Genomic DNA, 23,055 nt, shown 5'->3' on the forward strand with positions numbered 1-23,055 from the left:
GTAGAAATTACTTTGAAGATGAGCTTTTGAAAGTTTTTGATAGTAGGAGAGTGGATGCCTTAACCCACAAGGTATCTCTCAATCCTGTGATGTGTATTTCTCAATGTGTATTTCATGTATTCTTAAAATGTTAACTTGGCCACTAGGCAAACACATTGATTTAAAAGTTTTTGTCCACTTCTGAGATACTGCATAAATTTATTTCACCCCTTCAAAATTTTCTAACTCTGTATTTCCTACTGCTAAACCTGCTTGAGGAAATTTTTACTTGAGCTACAAACACTGGGCCTAAACTGAGTAGTGTCAAAGACTTTGTTTTGCTCATCATCCCAAATTCATCCTGAAATATGGGGAAGATGGTCTTTTGTTTAAAAAAATTCTCAAAAATTTGCTCACTTTTTCTTGTTGCTTTTCCCACAATTTTTTCTTGTCAAAGTTACAACTCCTAAGGATATCCTAAAGTGCTGTTCAGTTCACTTCCAAAGCACATACATGGAAGTGTTACACAAAAGATAATGTAAAATGTATTTTATAGCACTTGGACAAAAGTCAAAGCTTTTCTTTTCAATGACATAAGCCTTCAAAAGCATAGCTACTAAAACCAGCGCTGCAGTGAATATTTGGAGGAGGAAAGAGCTGAAAAGTCTTTTTCAAGTAAAAAATAAATAAATCTGTATTTGCCAATTATTGTAATATTTTCAGCCATTATCTTATTTAATAGCTTTATGAAATATATAGGTCTTGCTTCTTAAGGCCATCTAGAATCTTTTTTTCTCATAAGTATTTATTGCAGTGTAAGTGCAGTGAATCAGTCTGTGGAAGACAGAGCATTGACTTTGGCTCCATGCTTAGGTAGGGTTAGGAGTCACTTGCAAATTCTAAGCAGCAGATGTTCATTAACAGCAAGAAATAAGTGCATTTTTGAAGTAAAGCTGGTGAATTAAGATGAAGTGTTAATGTACCAAGTACTAAAATTACACCAAACTTTTTTACCAATACATATTTTTAACTGCTTTGAAAATAAACAAAAGCTAAGCACTGTTTGTTACTTCATCATAACAGCTCTTCAGATAACTGCAAAAATCCTGAAGGAACATGCTCCATTTTCTTCTAGTCTTTGTTCATAATTACCAATACATTAAGTGTTCATATAAACTCTATACATAGATTTGAAGAAAAATTTGAGGACAGTTTACTGCCTTTTCTTCACTCAGCACTTTAAGCACATGACATTTCTCAGCAAGTAAAGTCTTCCTCATTGTCTCTCAGACCCTCTTCCCCTAACATCCTCCAGTTTTCTTGAGAAACAACTCAAGTACTTCAATTTTTTCCAATACCTTCAGCAGCTTGGAGAATGCCTTTGACGAACTGTCCAAGAGATTTCGCTCTGTCATTAGTCCTCTCGGCATCCTGCCTGGTCTGCTCCCCATCTGCTGTCACCTTGGTAGCCTGGTGATAGCAATTCAGGGAAAATATAATTAATGAACAGGCCAAGGCTGCACTATGTTATATTCCTACAGGCTGAATACATGTACAAAACTTTCCTCAGGCCACAGGCAATCAATGAATTATTGATCAGATGCATGGGGAATGAAATGCTCTGTTCAAGTACACAATTAAATTTTATTACCTTTTCCTTTAAATGGAAATTGGAAGGCTTTATTTTAGGTTCTTAGAAATCTTACTTGTGTGCAGCAGCACATCAATGGAGACAGGATTAAATTATCCACTGACTAACAATATCTTTGCTTAAAGAAATGCTGTTTGGAACCTTTTAATAGATTCTTCAGGGAATACTTTCCATAGCTTCACAATTGTGTACTTTTCGATTGACAAAGTGCAGCAGGTACTGTGACCTCTTTGCTTCTTCCCTGGAGGTGTTCTCAAAGAGACAGTTCATTCCAACAAGCAAGAAGAACTTTAAATCAATACATTAATTTGACCAAGACAGAGAGAGAAAAATAAAGAGTAGTTTTATTCAGCTCTAATGCTTGAAATTGGTCATTCATGACATATTGGGATGCTCAGTAAAATTTAAGCTTTCTGTTACTAAATGCTTTATAATTATACTGAATCACAGCAGCAGCAGAAAGGGAGACATCTGCTGCAGGCCTGAAAAACATGCTGAGGAAAGGAATCATCTTAGGACACTCTACTTAGCTCTTGAGGTCCCTATTTAAAAATTGACCCTTTTTTATTGAAAAGAAGCTAAACATTTCAAGACACAAAGCTTGTTGAGCTGTACTGCAAACCAAAAATAAAAACCAAACCAAACAAAGAAACAAATAAAAAAAAACAAAAAAAAAAAAACCCCAAACAAACCCAATTAAAATCAAACCACCAAAACCCAAAAAAACCTCCAACAAATAAAACCAGTAAAACCCTAGTTTTTTTCTTTAGGCTTTACATTCCCCAAAAAATCTTGAAACAAGGCATTATGAATTTCCTAGTCTCTGTGAAATGGCTAGAAGGTCAATAAATCAAAATGAGCTTAGGTTTTCCCTGACTTGAACTGCACAAATTGTTTCTCCCTTACAAAAAACCCCACACTTTTCAGTAATAGTCAGAGAAATAGGATCACTTAAACACATTTATTTTTGCCTGATTGGCTTCTAGATGGCAGCCCTCAAGGTACTTTACACCTGAGTTTCTGAAATAAAATTCCTGGCATTATCATTCCACTTACAATTTTGGGCTACTTCAGAGTAGTTACACTGAAAGTAATTTATATGAAAACGGTTCAGGTAAATAGAAATATACAGGAAGAAATAAGAACCCATGCAGACTGGGGGGAGTTTGTTCTATTCCATCCCTCTATCAGTAGAAAAAGTCTTTTCACACTTACACAGCTTTAATCATACTATTGGTTATTTCCTCTAAGATTTACAAACCCTTTTTACCTGCCTGGATATAGAACTAAAATATTGCTACAGTGAGCTGTAAGAGGCAATTGGGTTAGAAAAAAGGCAAAAAAATCCAAATGGTCTTGATGGACCACTGCTCTAACTCTCCTTGGCATTTCTGATGTCATTTAATTCGTCATGTAATTGAAAAAACTCATTATTTATTATCAAACCCTCCAGAAGAAGCCTTTTATTCTTTGAGTTTTATTTGTTTGGAATATTCACATTCAGTTTTATTATACTCTATAATATTTCTAGTCCTTTGCTAGAAATGGTGTTTTACAACTTACATATTCCTTTCTTAGTTTTGATTACTTTTTCCACATTCATGCTAATTCAAATTGGCCACTTTAACCTCTCTATTTATGGCTGAATAGCATGTACCACATTTTTCTGAAAATTAATCTGTCACTGAACAATTTTCATTTCCTTTCAGTGACAGCTCTTTTTAGCACTTAAATTCCATTCAGGTCCACTGAAGGCCTTCTGTATTTTGACAGAATTTCCTTTGCTGAAAAATCGGCTTTTGCTTCACTATCTAGTCTAGCTTTAACTCTGTAAACCATATTAAATAGTGAACATCATACTGTAGCTGGCCACAGCTAATTAAATGTTTTCATTTGTTAATAAGGTCCTAGTAATTTTCTACATATCTACAATTTACTACTACTGACTTCTGTCAGTTTTCAGCATCTTCTAACAGTTGAAACAGGCCCAACAAACTCTTGCTGTGGGAGCAATAAGGCAGACTGGACCCAGAGCAAGGGTTTGGAAAGAGTCTTGTAGAAGTTATTTGGACACAAATAAAACTTTTTGGCATAAAGGAGATCCCTACCATAGAAATCAATAAAGAAAGTATTTGAGATTGGTGAACATGCTTTGGTGATGCCCACAGCTTAAACTTAGTGATGGAGGTTCCATGAAAGGCTTTGCTCCAATCTGGAGCAGCCACTTAGCAATTTAAACTACAAGCAAGTGTTAACAACTATACACATTTTTTTTTTTGTTTTGGGTTTGTTTCCATGTTTATTTAGTCTGCTTATTTAATATTAATCAAGACTTAAAGAACTCCTCTTTAAAGAACTCCTCTCTAAGGAGTTTCTTAAAGAACTCCTCTGCTAGTGGGCTGCAGACCACAGAAGGAGGTGTAAACACAGACATGTACAGATGGAAGTTCTTGGCTTTCTCTCCAAATGTTCCCAGCTATTGCAAATTAAGTTGCTTCTGCTACTACTTCCAGAAATTTTCAAGTTAGAGAAATTCAGTACTTTGGGAGAAAGGCAAAAGTTTACAAAGACAAAAGAAGCATTTAAAATCAAGATGAGTGATTCTGATTCCTGTCTTTCTTGAACACTCTGAAGGTACCTAATTAGAAGGGAAGTTAGGGGTTTTGATGAAATACAGTGAACTGAAAGGAATTGAAGATATCAGTTCTTCCTCTGGTGGTAGGTGTGGGAATGTGCATGCAAACATGTGAACATAATTAGTGCAAGAAAGACATGAGGATCTTCTATATGGCAAAACAAATGAAGCACAGAACAGCGTATAAAAAGAGAAAGAAGTGCCGCACTGAAGTAAGAGATTATTGGTTGAAAAGAGACCCCAGGGAAGCAAAACCCCTGAAAGTCTTGTAGTGACTAAATACTACTGTCTTCTATATTTTATCTTAAAATGCTTAGAATTTTTTTTCATGGAAATAGATTCCTCACCAATCCTCACCAGCTTTTTTCTTCATCAGTACTGTTTCACTTTGAAAATACAGTGAGCCTGCAAATCAGATACAGGGAAAAACTCTGGCATCTATGGTGGTACTCTGTACTCCAAGTGCCAGCCATTATGTAGTTAGTAGTTGTATCTTCATTTGGAAATGAGCCTTGAACACAGGGCTCGTTCTTCTTTTGGACTACTATTCTTATTTACAAATACAGAAGGAGAAAGGTAGGACCTGCCACCAATTTCCAGTCCCTAAATTAAAAAAAAAACAAAAACCCAAACAAAAACTACCCCAAACTACTCCAAGTAACTCTGTAAGGATAACTGGAAATCATAAGGCTGCTTATTTGTCACAATGATGAAAATCTGCAAAAACGTAGTGGTGATAATGTGGCCACCACAATAACTCCCCTAAGATCACACTTTTGATGTTTTTTCCTTCCAAGAGTTGTCTACAGAAGGTCAGAATCTGCATTATTTTAGGTCATCTCTATTGGGGAAATTACAAAAAGCATATTAAAAAGAGCAACTTGCCAAGAGGAAAAAAAAACCTGTCTTAGCCTAAGATTGAGAAATATTAATAGAAGCAATATTAACTTCCCTGCTTGTAGAGCTGACATGGGTTAATATTCAAGCTAGACTTAAAACTACTGCAGTTGCTTTTTGCAGAAAAATAAAGGATCAAAGAGAAGTGGAAAAGCAAGTTTTCTCACAACGTCAGTACATACAGATAGATACTGGTGTATGCATGCACATGTCGGTGCCTACATATGCAAACACACTTCAAATGCTTTCTTACCCACCCCTCATTTCAAAATTGCATAAAAATCACACAAAGAAAACAGCTTCTCTGAGAATTTTAGTTCCTTAAGCCATGTGGATCACAATTTAGAGACATGATGCTAAAACTGCCTGGATTTTATATGATTCTCTGCAGCGTATATTGATCAGTACACAGTACTCCACATCTTTCTTATTTGGTTCTTTCAACGCACAATCGTGACTTTTGGTAGTTCTTCCCATCAATGTACTTCGGACAGCTTTATTTATACTGAGTCTGGTTCATATTCCTATTTTTTTCTCCACTAGGTGGCACAATTTGTATTATTTTCTTAGACATCGTCTTTACTGGCTAAAATGAGGTCTATTTTGAAATAAAACCTTTGTAACAGAAAGAGTACATAGCACATCTATTGAAATCCAGAAGTTGCTAAATATGCTCATAAAGGAAATCTAGAAGGCACATATTTAACTAAACTTGCACACCTCTTTAGTGAAGTCTTATCCAGGTAAGATCATTCTTGGGTCATCTGTTTTGAAGTGAAAAAGCTTTCTTACCTTATTAAGTTTTGCAGAAAATATGTGTCAATATATTGGCCCACAAAAAGAGATTTTTAGAGGACTTCCTGTCATTTTAGACACTGAGACCGAGAATCATCTTATAATTCATCTATTCATTCATGTTTAATGCATATTGAGAAGATTTCTGTCATTATGCAGCCTCAACCAAACCCATAGACCTCCATGTGATCACAGACATACTCTTGTCAGTAGTTCATCCATTTCTGTCACCAAGGTATCCAGATTTTCTCGTGCTAGCTGAAGAAATCTCTCTGGTGCTCTCTGAGGTGAAAGCAAATGCTGTTGGGAAAGAGATGGGAGAGAGAAAAATCTGTATGTGATGGATGTCAGGGCTTCCAAATATTGAAGAGAAGAAGCATCAAACATTTCATTACAATATGCAACCCCTTTTGTCACTGACTTGTGTCACATTCATCCAACAGGCTTTTTTCAGGAATCCTGTCAACTTTACATAACTTGTAAGTATGGTAGGGAATGTACAATATGTTAAATACATAACCATTTTACAGACCATCAACATGAAGACTATTTTATTTGTATGCAACATTGCTTTTCTATGCCTGAAGTGTAACTCCTTGCACATATGTTCAGAAATTACTGTTGCAAGATTTATTTATTAAAGTAAGTAAAAATAAATAACTGTAATACTTATTTATGAATCAAAGCAAGGCTAAAATAATTAAATCTTTATTTTTTCTTCTCTGAATGTACATACAGCTTTGAGGTTGAACAGAATCAAGTGTAGTTGTACTGAAGCTCTGATATTTATGGATGTGAATACTGCCATCATACCTTTAATTCCTGTGTCATGTTCTCAAAACCATGCAACATTTTATATGGAGCAGGCAGTGGACCACTAAGGTTAACACTCAGGATCATCTGGTTTAGCCGATCCAGGTCGTTGAGAAGGAGTCCTGTGCATTCATCATCGCAAGCTGGGGGAAGAACAACAAGGCTGCTAAACATTTCCTCCTGCTAAACATTTAAGACATTTGACTTGGATATTGTGTGGCACTCATGCAATTCTGGGGTAGGTAACACCGATTTCATAACTATTACCCCAAATGTGTAGTGTGAGAAAAAATGGAAACAACAGCTAGGGAGTAGGAAAGACATTATGGCTTAGGATTTAGTAATGGACAGTTTAATATAAAACACAAAGATCAAAACTGATAGGCTTAGCTCACTAAAACAGGAAATAATTAATGTTGTCCACTGTGGAGTAGCCAATATAAAATGTTAAATTATACAGGTAATTTGGATGAAGTTTGAGAATAGCAGATAGGCAATTTGGAGATCAGATGGGCAATTCAGAGAATCTAAGGAGCTCTATAAGAAACACAATATGCTTATGGATTTGAATGCAAGAAAAAAAACCTTAAAAATGTCCATATAGCAGCATGGCCAAGCCTACTAAACCTGTAATGCAGACAGCTGAAAGCATACAGGTAAAAGTACTGGTAGCTTTCTTTTAAAAAAATGGTTTTCCCTACCTTTTTTCATTAACCAGTTTATAAGCTTTTCATGTATGCTTCTATTCTTTCAAATATCCTTCAGGATGAAAAATACTGTTGTGTGCTGCATATATCAAAAGAAGTTTGCATTTCCTCCCTCCCTTACTTTTGATTAACCATCACAAGATATTCTCATCTTGTATCATTTATGCAGCAGACAGGAGAATTCTTCATCCTTTAGAAAAGAGTTGTGGGAATACCTTTCTGCTTCTCTGCATAAAGAGCTAGCAAACCCAAACATCTCAGGAGACAAAGCAAACTGTGGAACAATGAATTCACTGGTGATGTTAAGAGACATGGAGAGTTGTACCTAAAATGTTACAAGCATGTAATTATTTATTTCAGCAAAGCTAGGCAGTTTAATAGCTAAAAAACCTCGCTAAGCAAAGTGTATGTTTTTGTAGAAAAGAGAAGTAATTTTCAAAAGAGAATTACTTCTTTTTTCCTGAAATGTGTTCTTCATGTAGATTACATCTTTTCTGTTCATTAAAGTTTTCATAGTCACCTAAATATAGTTATTACTCTTTTGACTGTTCAATACACCAAAGACAAAGAGTAGAGTCAAATACTGAGGCAAAAAAAGGTAAACTATTTCAATACAGCATGAAATTCAAGCGGGGATTGAAAAGGAGAGCAGGTAGATGCTGGATTATCGTAGTAAGAAGTGGGTGCAGAAGGCTAGATACTACTGTTATTTTAAGACTTCCGTTTGCATTTTCATTGCTTCCACTTGCAGACTCCTTCCTCCTATTTCACAGTATTTTGTTACATAAACTGAACTGCACTGGAACGGCAGTCAATAACTGTGGGCATGATACATTCTGATTTATGCTCCTACATGAAATTTTACCTCCCCCCAACTTATTATCATCCCTGTTCTTGCCATCTGTGTGCTTGCCTTTAGAAGCCTGAGAGAATTCTAGGAAAAGCAGATTTTACAGCAAATAATGTTTTATATAACAAACACCTGTTCTGTAGTTGATCAAGAAGGTAAGGAGACCAGATAATCATTCTGCAGGATGAAAATAAGTGATTTTGAACCTGAAAAGAGTTGGCTTTTATAGTTTACTTTAGTTTTTGCTGTGTTTTTTTTTTTTTTTTCCCACATATTATTTCACTCATGAAACAAGGGAAATCTATTCACCTTCAAAATTTTCCTAGTGGTTGGTAATAAATTGCTAAAAATTTGTTATGTGTCAAAGACAAACTCAATTCACACCAATGAGAAAAAAATGAACAGCCCATAAGACATGAAGTATTCTCAATGAGTGGGCAATCAATAAGTGAACGTTCAGTATAAATTAGCACCTCTTGCAAAATAATCAGGTTGAAAAGAGGAACTGCATCGAGTGAGACCACAGCTGAGTAGATGAAACAGGACTGAGCTGCTCCAGTATTCAGTCTGTAATGTACTGTAGCTATGGGAAATATTTCAAAAGCGTGATTATATTTTGCAAGACTAAATACTTCTGTGTCTATCTATAAAGCTGTCAGGATAAATTTGTGTCCAATATTAACAAATGCAGCACTAAATTCAGATCATTACAGCAGTGGAAGCATGTCAGAGGCAAACCATGCAGTCAATATTACAATAGTTCAACAAGCAATTAATGCAAATTACTGTGTTTTCCATTTTCACCACACTCTTCCATGCACACTAAGTCTCTAAGGATTTTGACTTACCTCTTGTGAGAAATATGCCCAAAGTATGCATGCTAAAAGAAATTCTTTTAAGTTTATTCCATCTTACAAAGAAACATAATGTGTAATAAAAGAAACACATCTGAGTCACAATGTGTTCCTCCAACTGAGTGATTATCTGACACAATTTTGCTTTAATACATTCGTATCTGTGAATATTCAGAAGACTGTGTTATGACTAGCAAATTTTTGGTCTAAGGGCAATCATGCAATCTCTGATGGGAGGTGGTATCCTATGATACTCAGTGACTCTTCAGTATCAGCTTCCGGTTGTTTCAAACAAAGTGTTGAACTACTGTTAGCTCAATAATCTGTTGGCTATTACCTCATTTTTCCCATTTTGGCACTAGTCTCACACCAAATACTAAAACAGCCTTCCTGTGCCTTCCAAAACAGAACCCCAGTAGAGAGCTGAAAGCTTTATCTTCCTTGCCACTGCTGTTGGTTCAATGCAGCTTACATGATCAGTATGTCTCCAAAATATGGGAAAATTCATACCTAGATCAGGGTCTAAAACACCTACAAAGGTTTATTTCTGATTTTTATTATCTAGAAATCCTGCTGGTTCTGATACATACCAGCAGTAGCTGAGCTTAAAGATTGCTTGATTTGGGTGAAAGACAGGAGTGTGGATCTAAACTCAACAGGAGTTCATTTTCTCACAAAAATGGAGAACAAGTGATAGCTTATCAGGCTCTAGGCCAAGCAGGGATGGCTTAATTGAGCCCATGCAGCCCAAGAAGCAGTTGCCCAACACAGATGTAAATTAATTCTTACAGCTGAGATACACAGACACACAGCACAACCCAGAACACTGAAGAAGCTAGTCCAAGGCTTCATAAACGTAGTGTGACACACATTCTTTTCAGCTCACTCTGTAAAGGCTCCCAGCACCTGCTGAATTAAGGGCTGTGTAAGAGCTGGGAGAGGCTTTGTTTCACAGATTCTGCAAGATCTATCTCTGACAGAGACAGCATCTCTGCCTAGTTCTGAATTCCATGATATCTGCCTAGGCTGATAACATGGAGCTCCTCACTGTTTTGAAGGGAAAACTTTGATTCTGCCAGAACTGGTGGCTGGGAGCTCCCTTGTTCTTCTTGGTGTAGGGCTGTGATGAAGCATAGATTGACAGCTGGGAAAAAAAAATCTCTCTCATTGCAAACATCAGTCTTGAGTGCAAATACTTAAATGTCCAGTACCTGGTATTAAAGGAATCTCAATATATAATTTTCTTCTCCTACCACTCTTGAATATTTAAATATGTATAGATGAAAATTTGTTGACTGCAGCAAGGCCAAGGATCTTTTTGTTTTTTCACCCCACAAGACTGAGTTAAGGAAAAATTCCTAACAATGAAATATCTGCTTGATCTCCCCGTGTCTTGATTGCTTCCTGTTCAGTCACATCAACTGCTTTACATTTAGGCTTCTGCTTGACCCCAAGCAGCAATTGTGACAGCAGCACACATCCAAGGAAAGGTTTTGAAGTTTGTGTTGCAACACAGCTCAAAACTTAGAAGACCTTTTTTTCTGAAGTCTCCATTGTAGTTATGACAGATACCCTGAAAGCATTCAGAACTTGAGTTCTGACTTGCCATATAATATATAGAGCCAAACAACAATAAAGCCTTGAAGTTCTCACCAGGATTGTTTTGTTCCATAAATATGGCACAGCAGTGAGCAGAGTCACTGTGCCCATAATACTGCCATCTCGGCCTCTTCATTTTATGTACTACAAACTCTACAACTGAAGTGAAGTACAATGTCACAAGGTATAACAAAAAATACACAAGAGGATTACTATTTCTAAGAAAATACATGATTGCTACAGGCATGATTCAAAATCTGAGAGAAAATTTGGGAGAACTTTTGTCATACTTGACAGTATACAAGGATGCTGGCAGCATTATTAAAATTAGCTCCCAACCATCACTATTTATTCTTTGGGTACTGGCTTTTTCAAAAGAGAAGGGAAAGTGAACCTACAAAGTTAATTGCTTGAGTCCAAAAATTGAGTCCGAAAGTATTCATCAGCAGAGTGTTGTGAATATCTGTATAGGACAACCTAGGTGGTTAATTAGCAGGGGAAATAATTCAGCCATTAGCCATTAGAAATTTCTATGATGTGTGGTAAACCATACTCTTGTATTGCTTATTAAAAAAAAAAAAATCTACTTTTTGGAAATAACTTTTCATTCCCCGATGGAATCCTAGAAAAAACAAAATTGTTCTGTTCTAAGAATATAATGGCAATGGAATGGGCCATGCACCTATAATTATATAACCATTGCTATTTATCTGCAAGTGGAATCATCCCTCTTTAAGCAGTGGCTTTCAAAATAAATATATATTCTATTTTACCTGTAACTCTCTAAAATATAACTGGTATAACACATCACTGAACAGTGACATGCACTAAGCAACTGAAAAATGACACATTATTAAAAAAACAGTAAAAATCCAGTAAAACAGATTTTCAGCTATATCAGAAATAGATCACTTTAGTGAAAATGCATGCTCCTTTGCTTTCCCCTCCACCTTTTCACTGAAAATCTTCACTTAAAAAATCTTTAGAATCCTTATGATCAGGAGTATGTTAAATTCTAAACATTATATTGAAAGAGGAATGCATTACGATATTTTGGCTAAAATACCTCTCTGATCTGATTTAAATACACATTATTTGGTTTTTCAGGTTTGTCAGGTTTTTATACTGTGTGGTGGCCTTTTATGGAATTTGACAAAAATTCATTATTTAAATGGTTATTCTTTTTTAATTATTACAAAATCACTTTCTTTAATATTAACTATACTATACTAACAGAACAGCTTAATCACTATGTCTTATACTACTTATAAATAATTTTTCAATATGGCTGACTGTATTTGAATGTATTTTCTTTAGGTTAGACAACTTTACCACCTAACCAGGGGTTCTCTACACTTCTGACTGGTACAATGCAATTGCAGTAGTTGAAGTGGAACCACAAATGAGCAAGAGGAGGTACATGCAGTCAGTTCATCTTAACTACTGAATGCAAACAGGATTCTGCTCTTGACGCTGATTAATTTTCTGTACTTTAAGAGTACCATTTTTTTTTGCTTTTAAGGTTTTTTTACAACTGAAGCTGGTCAGAAGGGAATTTACTATTTCGCAACTGATTGATACATGAAAGTAAAAAAATAAATTGTATACAGAACCAAATTCTCAGTTGCATTAAATTCAGATTGGAACAGCTCATGTTCTGACAGCAAGGATGGAAAACTTCAGGTTGTCCCAAAGGTGTTTCTAATGGCTCTGTGACAGGACAAGGACTATTAAAGCACATTAGGGGCTGCAGCAATGAATCCTTACCAACAGCTGCACTGTGAAGCCTGTGACATACCAGACACTGTTTACCACTGGCAAATTCCCACAAAAGCCAGGCTTGCCACACTCTCTGTGCCACTGACCTGTGTCCACCACAGGCTACAAAGGTTATTGATCAGGCTTATTTTCTACCATGTCAGGGGTACTGTACTGCATTAGCAAAGGCAGGTGTGGAGTATATGGGTGCTGAGGAACCTTTAAACAAGAGAAAGATCATACAGTAAGACCTAATAGGCACATAAAATGTGCCTGAAATATACTGAAATATTAAACTGCAGTTTATGCAATTTATGATATGGTTATTATTGATGTGGTATCAACAGTAAAAAACTACTTCCTATGATAGGGAGATTTAAAGTACATCCCATCTGCTCCTATAGGTGGTTCTTATCTTTATGACTAAAGAAAAGAAATCTTTGCATTTGATTCCTCACTTCTAGTGGTCAAATGAAATGTCCATATACATATGTGAAGAACTGTTTTTATGGTAGAAACTGACTACTTAAAGTTAGAATGTAGATAAGTTAACAGCGTAGGCATATTTCAACACTCAAATTTAAATATGTTCCAGTTAAATCAGAGATTATAGCAAATAACATCTTTCAAAGCAAAAAGGTGGAAAATTTCATTTGCCTGCAAACAGCTTTTTCCATTCACAAATAGGATTTTTAACCTTATTATCCACACAATGAAATAGCCTGATAAACAAATTGGAAAACCATTATTAATGATAACTTGTACTTAGGCTGTTTTGTACAACGAATCTCTGTCATCCTGGATACCCAAAAGACTTTTCAGAATACTGATAAGGTAAAAGACCAATACAAAAACATACTAAGTCATGCCTGTGATTGGAAAAATTGGATAATACTGGCAATAATGTAAGAGCTATTCAGGATATTGTAAAATGAAGTAATTTTCATGCAGATGGCACTCTGTAGAACACAGTCCTTATTTTAAAATTTTGTAGCTGTAACACTTATGAACTTAACTTGCAATTACAATTCTCCTTGACACAGAGACCACAAAATGGAACTCAAATGGCAGTTATTTCAGCAAAGGGACTACTTACTCCAGTTGCAATCATTTTGATGCTCAAAATAGAGCTTAAGATAGTAAGTTCAGAATTAAGTCCTAAACTACATCACACTACAGGGCATTAGAAATTTATTTTTCTTAAGTACATGACTCTTTTAATCATTGAATCAATGCCATGTTGTTAATAGTAAAGAAATAGAAGAAATTAAATCTATATTCCCAGTAATCTATAATTCCTACCTGGGAATCAGGGCTGATGAAAAAGCACTTATTTCAAATTACTTACTTAGAAGCTTAGGTCTGCTAAGTCCTGGTGACTGTCTGAGAACTGATCCCAACCACTAGGTTGAGTGAAAAAATGTTCTGAATTGTGTAGCTCCTGACTCTATGTGCCTAATATCTCTTCTTTAGAGAAGAAGCCATGCCTTCCATTCTTGAAGTATATAATGCCTTCAGACATTAAAAGCCCTTTTTTTGTTTATTCTTTTAAGTTTGCTTTTGAAATGTTTGCATTTTGTTTTAACCGTTTCATTTTAATACTAGAGAGGTGTGTAACTCTGCATATTGAGGCACAAAAGAAATGAAATCTTTGGAGAAGCAAAAAAAAAAAAAAAAGTAGATGGTATCTACTTTTCTTGATGTTACATGTCCCTCACACAGACACTCCACTCTCTATCAAAAAGCTCCAATTAAAGATAAAACATTTAAAACCAGCTCACTGTGCCTTGCCAATACTTCAACACTTTCAAATATGCACAGGTTAATAAATATTATATACTGTGGACTTACTGGAATTCTACCATTATCCTGCTTCAAATTTAACAGTCATGGCATTGAAGGGGAAAAAAATCACAATAAAGTTAGTCCCTCTATATCCTGGGGGAGATGAGGAAGAGGAAAATGCCTTATTTCAGTCAGGGCTGACCAACAATTCTAGAAAGATTTTGTTACTTTTTTAAAATAAGGATAAGCATGCAGCATTATGTGATATGAAATTGTGGCTCAAAACAAGCACTATCCAATATAATGAAAAAAATCCAAATAAAAATACAAGATAATCACTTGGTATGTATCAAAATTGAGGGTAGGAGAAAGATACCAGTACTGGGAAATATAAATTGGTGATTTAGGCTATTAGTTCTCTATTTGTAACAAAAAAAGTTCTTTGCTGGGTATAGTGTACTGTCATTGCTTACATCTTTTAAATTCCAATGGATGGTTGTTGAATCAACATGATCAAGTAAACCTTAGTAAAAATTTTGTGTGCACCTCGCATAGAGCATTGCAATTGCTGGTTAAACATTTAGGACAACACTAAAAAATTCACCAAGAGAAAATATTGTCACAACAGTAGCAACAACCTTTGGCAAAATTACAGACTCTAAAAAGCCAAAAAGAATTCCTTCAAAGATTTTTTTTGTCAGTTTTCAGTGATAATACTAAAATTATTGAGTTTTCTTGACATCTCAAGGCCTGTGAAAACAAAACGGACCAGATGCCAATGTAGTGAGAAACCTGGCAATTATTTTCAAAGAAAGCCATACAACTCACTGTTACACAAGCAGATTTGAATCTCTGAAATGTGACAAACACAACCAGAAGTTATCCAAAATCCCGTTAGTATACGTACAAATGCATCTCGTGCCGTGACGCGCATGCCGATGCTCACAGCCAGCACACTTCCACCCCGTGAATCCAGGCTTGCAAGTGCACTGCCCAGTGACAGGGTCACAGGGGACAGGCACAGAACCATATGGGTCACACTCACATGCCTGGCAGGACCCTCCTGGAATCTGTGGGTTTCCTGTGTAGCCAGAAGAACACCTACACATTGCAAACACAAAATAAGATTTGTCCAACTGAGATGCGGGGCACAAAGAATACTTGGCAGTATTTTAAACATAATTTACACAAACACCCATGAACCATTAAAAAAATCTTTGTTGTTTCATGATCAGGAGAGAAATTTTGCAAACTGTCCAACAAAGAGACTTCTACTCAGGACACAGAACAGTCTGGATGAAGGAACTATGCAAAATTGATTCCACATCCTTAACAATTTTCAGTTAAATTTCTATTAAACTGCAACAAATAAACCCCTCCACTATCATTGTGTGGCCCTGTGTTTTGTGTCAGGCATGAAATCTCCTGGTAGACATTTTGATCATCTTAATCCCTCAGTGTTTTGATGGATGGGACAACAGAGACTGTTTAGGTTGTTAATTCACAAATCAGCATTAAAATGTTTATGTGTAACTGTCTTTCACAGCCAATGCCCATGAGGGCACCACAGTCACTAAAACAAAGGGTATGAGTGACATCAAGATACACTATTAGCATGGCATCTAATTTTAGATAAATTTTTTTAACTTCTGAGCCCCGGAGGGAAAAAACCCTCACACATCAAAAAGTAAGACCAGGACAATATTTGTGATGAAAATAACATCGATTATCAATTTACAGTGGTGTATATAAAAATTGTCTAAGTTTTAACAGCATATAAAGGAGAAATAAATTATCCAAAGGCATGTATTTAAAGAGTAGTAAATACATGCTTGTAGTATTGAAAAACAATTATCTCCTTCATGCCTTTTTCCTCATTTCATTGTCCCTCTTTCTGCTTTTTCCATTAATCTTTTCCATTAATCCTACCTTTGGCAGTACTGGCCTTCGTATCCAGGTGGGCAGGCAGTACACCGGTAGTCACTAGGTCCTTCAGCAATGCAAGTAGGGCTAAAACTAAAACAAAAGTAAATAAAGAATTTTTTTTCTACTCTCTTGCATCATTTCACTTTGGTCAGCAGTAAAGAAGGGCCCAAGAAGTTCCACTCTTAATGTAAATGGCAGCATTTTCTTATCTGTTTATAAAAACCTGTGAGAGGTCTCTCCTTCCTATTATAATTTTTGTGAATGCTTTCCTGTGACACTTGCACAGTTTGGCCAAGGGATCTAAGGGCTATATCCAAGGGGATGGAGTGAGCAATGCCCATGCTGTAGGCTTGTGTGATTGAATGGTGCTCTCACTCACAGAGAGCACTGGGAAGGATGTGAAAAGATTTAGAAACTGAGCTAATAAATATTCAGCCTTTCCAGTCTGATTTCATCTTATTTTGAGTGAAATGAGATAAGCTGGGAAGAGTTTACTTGAAGGTAAGATATAAAGTGGGAAAAGGAACCAAAGTCATACTGTATGGAATCTTCCAAAAAGGCAGCGTCAAATGATCTGAAAGAGTTATGAGAAAAGCCCAGTCTACAGAGAAAAAAACAACCCTAAAAACTACCTCCTTTGTGATCAGAGAGAGGTCTTATTTTAATCATTGAAGACACTAGATTATCTTTTTTCAGTCACTTTACTACTGACCGCAGTGTGTACCTGTAGGCACTGTGCAAAGTAGCACTGAGTTGAAATGTTAGTGTATGAAGTGCCTGCACAGGCAATTAAAACAAACAAAAAGGCCAGGTAGGGCAAAAGAACAGAACTAAATATTAAGATGGTGTAAAACCATGAAACTCTTTCAGCTCTTTGTGGAAGAAGAGCTAGAAAAGCACAGAGGTGGCTAGCAGTGAGCCCAGGGCTCCTTCTTGGTACAGTGCAGTCAGCATCCTCATCTAACTTGCTTATAATGCATTAAATCAATAGTGCTTGAACAAGTATATAAAATTATGCCTTTGCAAAAAACATAAACAAATTGATCTATTACTCACAAACTCATTATCCAACACATTTTCAACTCCATAAAAATAGATCCATACTAAGAAAAATTCATTCTCTCTGTTCTTTTTTTTTTTCCCCCAGCTCATCATGTTTGAAACTGACTGCTGATTGTACAGGAGTATAAACACAGTATTTAGAACTTTAGTGGAGTTTTATACAATTTCATAAATAAAAATAATTGCACTGTAAAATTCACAAATACTATCGTATCAGTCATGATATAGCAAGCTAATGAGATAGCTCATTAGCTATCTGCATTTCATCTAGATTATGATTACTTGACTACCATAAAATAGCTGCAGGTAGACTTTTTCCTTAATAGCATCCTGAAGAGCTTTAACTGATCTGCAAAAGATATACATCTATGGTCTGATACTCTGATTTTCTACCTAATACTGTACCTTTATGGAATGAATCTATGCCACTCCATCCATCTAAAAGCCAGGCATCTAGTCTAAACCAATTGTTCAGGCATCTTCTATCAGCACTGGAAAATGGACGTGCACAGACAGACTTCTACAGATATTTGAAACACCTCCTTCCCTGCCTTCTCCCCGGTGGTGTTTTCCTTTAGGTTTAACATGAGTGAATTGTACAGTTGTCAGTCTCTATATTTACAGTACAGCTACTGAAGTTGTTGATGGCTGTGGATAACAGAAATAGAAATCCTTTCCATGATGTCTAGAGACAGCAGAGTGAAGCTCTATAAAACACAAGCAGTTCCGTTCCTGGACATGCTCAGATCTGATTCTTTTCTCAACAGCACTAAGAAATTGGATGACTATCTCATGATTAAGTGTTTTTATTAAATTCAGACTAGGTGTTATTCTCTTATTTCCTGTCAAGGTGTATGAAACCAGAGTCTCATGATCACTTTCACGTGAGCAAGACACAAAAGGCTTGTGATTAAATGAGGTTCGGGCACTTTGCTTGCTCTCCCTCAGGCAGCTCAGCAATTTGAGTGTGCACCTAGGACACCTAAAAAATGGACACTTTTAAAAAAAGATGGAGATAAGACAACAGGGAGTGGTTTCAAACTAAGGGAGGGGAAATGTAGATTAGATGTTAGGAGGAAATTCTTTACTCAGAAGGTGGTGAGACACTGGAACAGCTTGCCCAATGAAGTGGCAGATGCCCCAATCCCGTGAAGTCTTCACAGCCAGGTTAGATGGGGCTTTGAGAAAACTGGTCTAGTGGAAGGTGTCCCTGCCTATGGCAGGAGAGCTGGAGTTAGATGATTTTAAGTTCTCTTCCAACCCAAACTATTCTATAATTCTGTGTTAGACATGATACCCACAGTCCACACATTTCTCACCTGTAGAGCACTTCAGCAACACCACTTCCTGAGTTTATGTTAGGTTTTAGATAAGATACTGAAATGATCTTGGGAGCACAGTGTTGAAATGTTAGTGTTGAAATGTTAGTCTAAATGCCATAAACACCGGGTGAAGAGCCCTGTTCATTTTCTGATCTGATACATGTATTTCTAGGCAACCAAATGTTCCTAAGCACCACAAAAAAGACAGGCTGGAGTATCTGCAGCCCTTCATACTGCCATTTAGTAACATAAAAAGTTTTTTTTCCATTATTTGCCAATTTACAAAACTGAGAACCTTGGTTGATCTTGTTCTTTGCAACTAGAATGTCCTTCTCTGATACTAATAGACAGAACACATAATCAAGTTGTAACAGAAAACACTCATGAAATGGACAAACCTCAGAAAAACTTGTAGTTAAGAATGCATTATAACTCCTGAGATAAAGGATATTTCTTTAAATACCTGAGATTTGCTGTGTATGAAAGATTATGATGTTTTTATCTAATAATGTTTGAAAAAGAACTTTCCTCCCTCAAAATAAACCCAAGACCAAACCAAAATGATAAAATGAAGTAAAAATAAGAAGAAACCCCTAAATTCTCAGCTATCCTGACTGAAATCCTCACTAAAACATCCTAAAGGCCAGACAAAGCACAGAAAAATGGTTTTACGGAACACTTCCAGCTTTTCAAAAGCACAATCATGAAACACAAACCTGCTCATTGCACTACTACAGTATGATGCCAAATATCATTAAGAGCTTCTCAGCAAAACAACAAAAAAATCTCAAGTGCTAAAATATCATCTGTTGGGAACACATGCAGAAGCATCATGGAAAGGCTCATTAGCATAAACCAACCAGTAAAATTTATGCTGCAATAACTATAATGCTTTTAAATTATTCTATATTTCACAAATTGCCTGAAACTCAAGTAACATTAAATAAGGAATCAATAAATTCCATAGTGAAGCAAAAAAAGGCACTGCAACACATTTATACCAACATAATATATAAGAATTTTTGCAGCTCCCTTGTGGCTACATTGTACTTGGGTTCTGCTCTAGCTCCGTTTATGAGAATACCTTTATAACGCACACTCATTATCTTGAGTACTGTATTTTCTAGCACTTATTAATTTATTCATCACAAATTAGCAAGGGAGCAATTTCTGACTTTTAAAGGAAGATCAATTAGCAAAAGTAGATAAGAAGTTTTTATTATAGCTTCCATGAGGCAATTCTCCTGTAGCCAGCTATCTGAAAAAGGACACAGGGAACCCAGGAGGAAGCTCTGGCTTGCTGGAAAGGCAACCCTGCACCATGAGTTTGCTGACTTACTTGTTACTGGGAATGGGCAGGGGACAAGCACAAGGCTGACAGTCATCCGGAGAGCCTTGGACGGTGCCGTAAAATCCCGGAGCACACCTCTCACAGTGGGGACCAGCAGTGTTGTGCTGACAGTCCTGCCAAGGAAGGAGACGGAATGAAAGCTGCATTTGATAATTACATGAAAGCAGACAACATTCTGCTCCCAGCCTTAGGGATTCAAACCCACTTCAATACATAATTTCCCTGATATGATTCTCAGCGGGAATGCTTGCTTTAAGCTTCTATCAAATGTCTGCTGAATAATATACAGGCTTAAAAGGAGAAAGGTCTGTAGCTACCCAGATGCATCCTACAGAATTTCTTATCCCATTCATCCTTTCTTTTCTCCTTTGTTCCAGCCATTGGAGAAGGAGCAATAATTAAAATTCACTCTTACTGTACCAGTTCATGTGTATTACTGCCTGTAAGAGCAGAATTGTGTTTACTGTATGACACATGGTACATTGTTTCTTTGTTTTGCAGGTGTTCAGTTTTTCTTTTTGCACAAATAGTAATTCAGGGGTGAAAAAGCACTGCATAATCTGAACTCCAGAGAATCAGAACAGAAAACTTCAAAAGTTTGCTTTTATGACACTCCCTGAACTTTGATACTTAAGCTATTTAGGCAAAATTGTATTAAAATATTGACTTCTGTTTTTTTAGATTAGTACCACAATTTAGGAATTTTACATTAAGATTAACTTGGTGCAAAGGTTTAGAAGTGTAATACCTGACAAACTGACGTTTCAGAGTCACACATAGTGCTGTGTCCATGACACTGACATACAGCACAGGTGCCTAAGGTCTGAGCAGGTGTCCTTCCCGCAGGTGGAGAGGGAAGCCTATAAAATCCTGGAGAGCATGACTGCAATAAAAAAGATGCAGAAGAAAACAGATCATTACAGAGTGTATTGTGTGTGGGGAGCATTGCAAGATCATCTTTCCAATCACCAGCTTTTACAAGTTGTGAAAAGAATCTGACAGGCTTCCAGCTGTGTTACAAACAATACACAGTACTTTACAGATAACAAGAGCCAGTCCTAATTGGAAACATGGCTGAAAAATCCCTGGAGCACTCTACTGGCATCAGGCTTTTACACTAAAGCTTGAGAGATCTTTCATTCAGATGCAGAACACTTTTCTGTTCTCATTGTGCATCAAGCATCATTCCTTTCATTACTTAAGAAAAGAGTTTGTTTTCAGAATAATTTTTTTTTGCATGGACTGTGGAGAGCAAGCATGATGATTCTGTTTCCTTCATCCCTGCTATGTTTTTCAGGTTCGACAAGCAGTATCTGCCTACACACTACCTCATGGATAACAAGCAAAAGCCGAATAATAAACAAGAAAATGGCAGCATGGCTGCATTATTTATAGCTATATAATTTAAACACCATAAAAGTACAGAATTCAAAATGTTAAAGGTTTTCCATGTCTTGAGCCTATCAGCCCCAAACCGAGTTTATCCATCACTAAGTCTCCTCTACTGCAGCTTGGCAATAAAATTCCAAGAATAACTCAAGAATTGCTAGCAAAGCTGACACTTGTAAAATAAAACACTTAGTCTTTATTTCAGGCTTATTACACAGTGCTGTGGAAGCCCTAACACAGCTCTCGGGAAACACACAGCTATGGCAGCATAAAAACACAAACAGGAACATTTTGACAGCTGAGACCATTAGGGGTAAGAGCCTACTTGTCCCATGTATAAATCCCACCACCTAGTGGTGCCAGGAGCCTGTGAAAGCTGGCTGAGGAGGTAATTTCCTACTGGTGACCACAATTTCTGCTTTTTGGAAAGGAGTGGCACACTTTTCACACAGCAATAAAATGGATGCAAAATAAAACAGAAGAGAATCTGGAGTAAGTATTTTTTGTGACCAAAAGTAGGATTCTTTAATGAAGCACTAGCTGACATGCTAGATTTATTAATATACCACCACTCTGACAGTTTTATAATCATTGCTAAAACCTCCAGGAGTCTAAGTTACGGAAAAAGTATAAACACAATTATTTTCTTTAGAATCACAAAGAAATTAATATTAATTCATTTCTGCTTTTTCCCTTCTATTTTGACTTAGACCACATTATGTTCTCTGAAGCATAGAAACAGTCTATCTTCTTTTTCATGGTTTGTGAAGAATTCTAACATAGATAAATAATCTCAAATGAAAGCAGTTCTGTTCCTTATTCTTTTTTCCCTCCCTCTCTATCCCCACAAGTGTACTTGTCCAAACAAGGTACAAAACATAGATTTACAAGTTCTGAATGATTTCAGAATCAAATTTTAAATACATGGTACATCCTCAAACACAATTAATATCTGGGGTTTTTTTTCTGATATGCCATTGACAGTCTTACCACCTATTTTGACCGAAGCATTTCAGAAATGAAATAAAACACAGACAAAAGATAAAACAGACTATATTTTTAATTGCTAGTTTGGAAGCTTTTCAGAAGCAGCCATTAGGAAAATTCTTACCACTGATTCTGCAGCCTACAACTAGATGTGGAATAAAAAGGAAAAAAAAAAAGGAGGGGGGAATATAAATGTGACTTCTAATAAAATCTGCTGTGCATATAGTTTTCACAATGTTATTATATGGACAAAGCATGCCACAGACACATACACACTATTAACACCTGCTTAAAAAACGCTAGGATGTCAGATATTTTTTTCCTGCTAAAATTAAATAAACCTTCACAGAATACACCATAACCTTCACTGAGCACACTAAAAATAAACTAAGTTATGAGTATGTGAAGATCACACAATTAAGAATGAAGTATGAAGGTTGCAATTGAGATATTTATTGAGCCCCTGGTGGGTGTAAATTAAAAACAAGTTCTAATTACATTATCATATAGTTTTCCCCAAAAATCCAATTTGCTACAGTAATTAAAAAAAATCTGTACTTCTAAGCAAATGTTGGAGTCCATTAATTTCTCATGTATTTACACAAGTTCAGGTGTATTCCCTTATTGAAACAGTGTGCAAAGAATATGTTTTCATGTACTTTCAAGCACACCCTTCCTATGAAGTTACTGTTTCT

General features: G+C 36.2%; 1 protein-coding gene across 1 annotated transcript in view; it reads right to left on the reverse strand.

Moving 5' to 3' along the window:
* Nucleotides 1-23,055, reverse strand: part of LAMA2 (laminin subunit alpha 2) — a 335,919-nt gene that overhangs the window by 74,145 nt on the left and 238,719 nt on the right. Inside the window, exons 29-35 of the mRNA XM_058802519.1 lie at nucleotides 20,733-20,867; nucleotides 19,973-20,097; nucleotides 16,253-16,339; nucleotides 15,231-15,424; nucleotides 6,771-6,913; nucleotides 6,159-6,257; nucleotides 1,338-1,449 (exon numbers count right to left, since the gene is read on the reverse strand). Of these exons, the coding sequence (XP_058658502.1) occupies nucleotides 1,338-1,449; nucleotides 6,159-6,257; nucleotides 6,771-6,913; nucleotides 15,231-15,424; nucleotides 16,253-16,339; nucleotides 19,973-20,097; nucleotides 20,733-20,867 (895 nt within the window). The remainder of the gene's footprint in view (nucleotides 1-1,337; nucleotides 1,450-6,158; nucleotides 6,258-6,770; nucleotides 6,914-15,230; nucleotides 15,425-16,252; nucleotides 16,340-19,972; nucleotides 20,098-20,732; nucleotides 20,868-23,055) is intronic.

This window comes from Ammospiza caudacuta, chromosome 3 (genome assembly GCF_027887145.1).
Source record: "Ammospiza caudacuta isolate bAmmCau1 chromosome 3, bAmmCau1.pri, whole genome shotgun sequence".
Lineage (NCBI taxonomy): Eukaryota > Metazoa > Chordata > Aves > Passeriformes > Passerellidae > Ammospiza > Ammospiza caudacuta.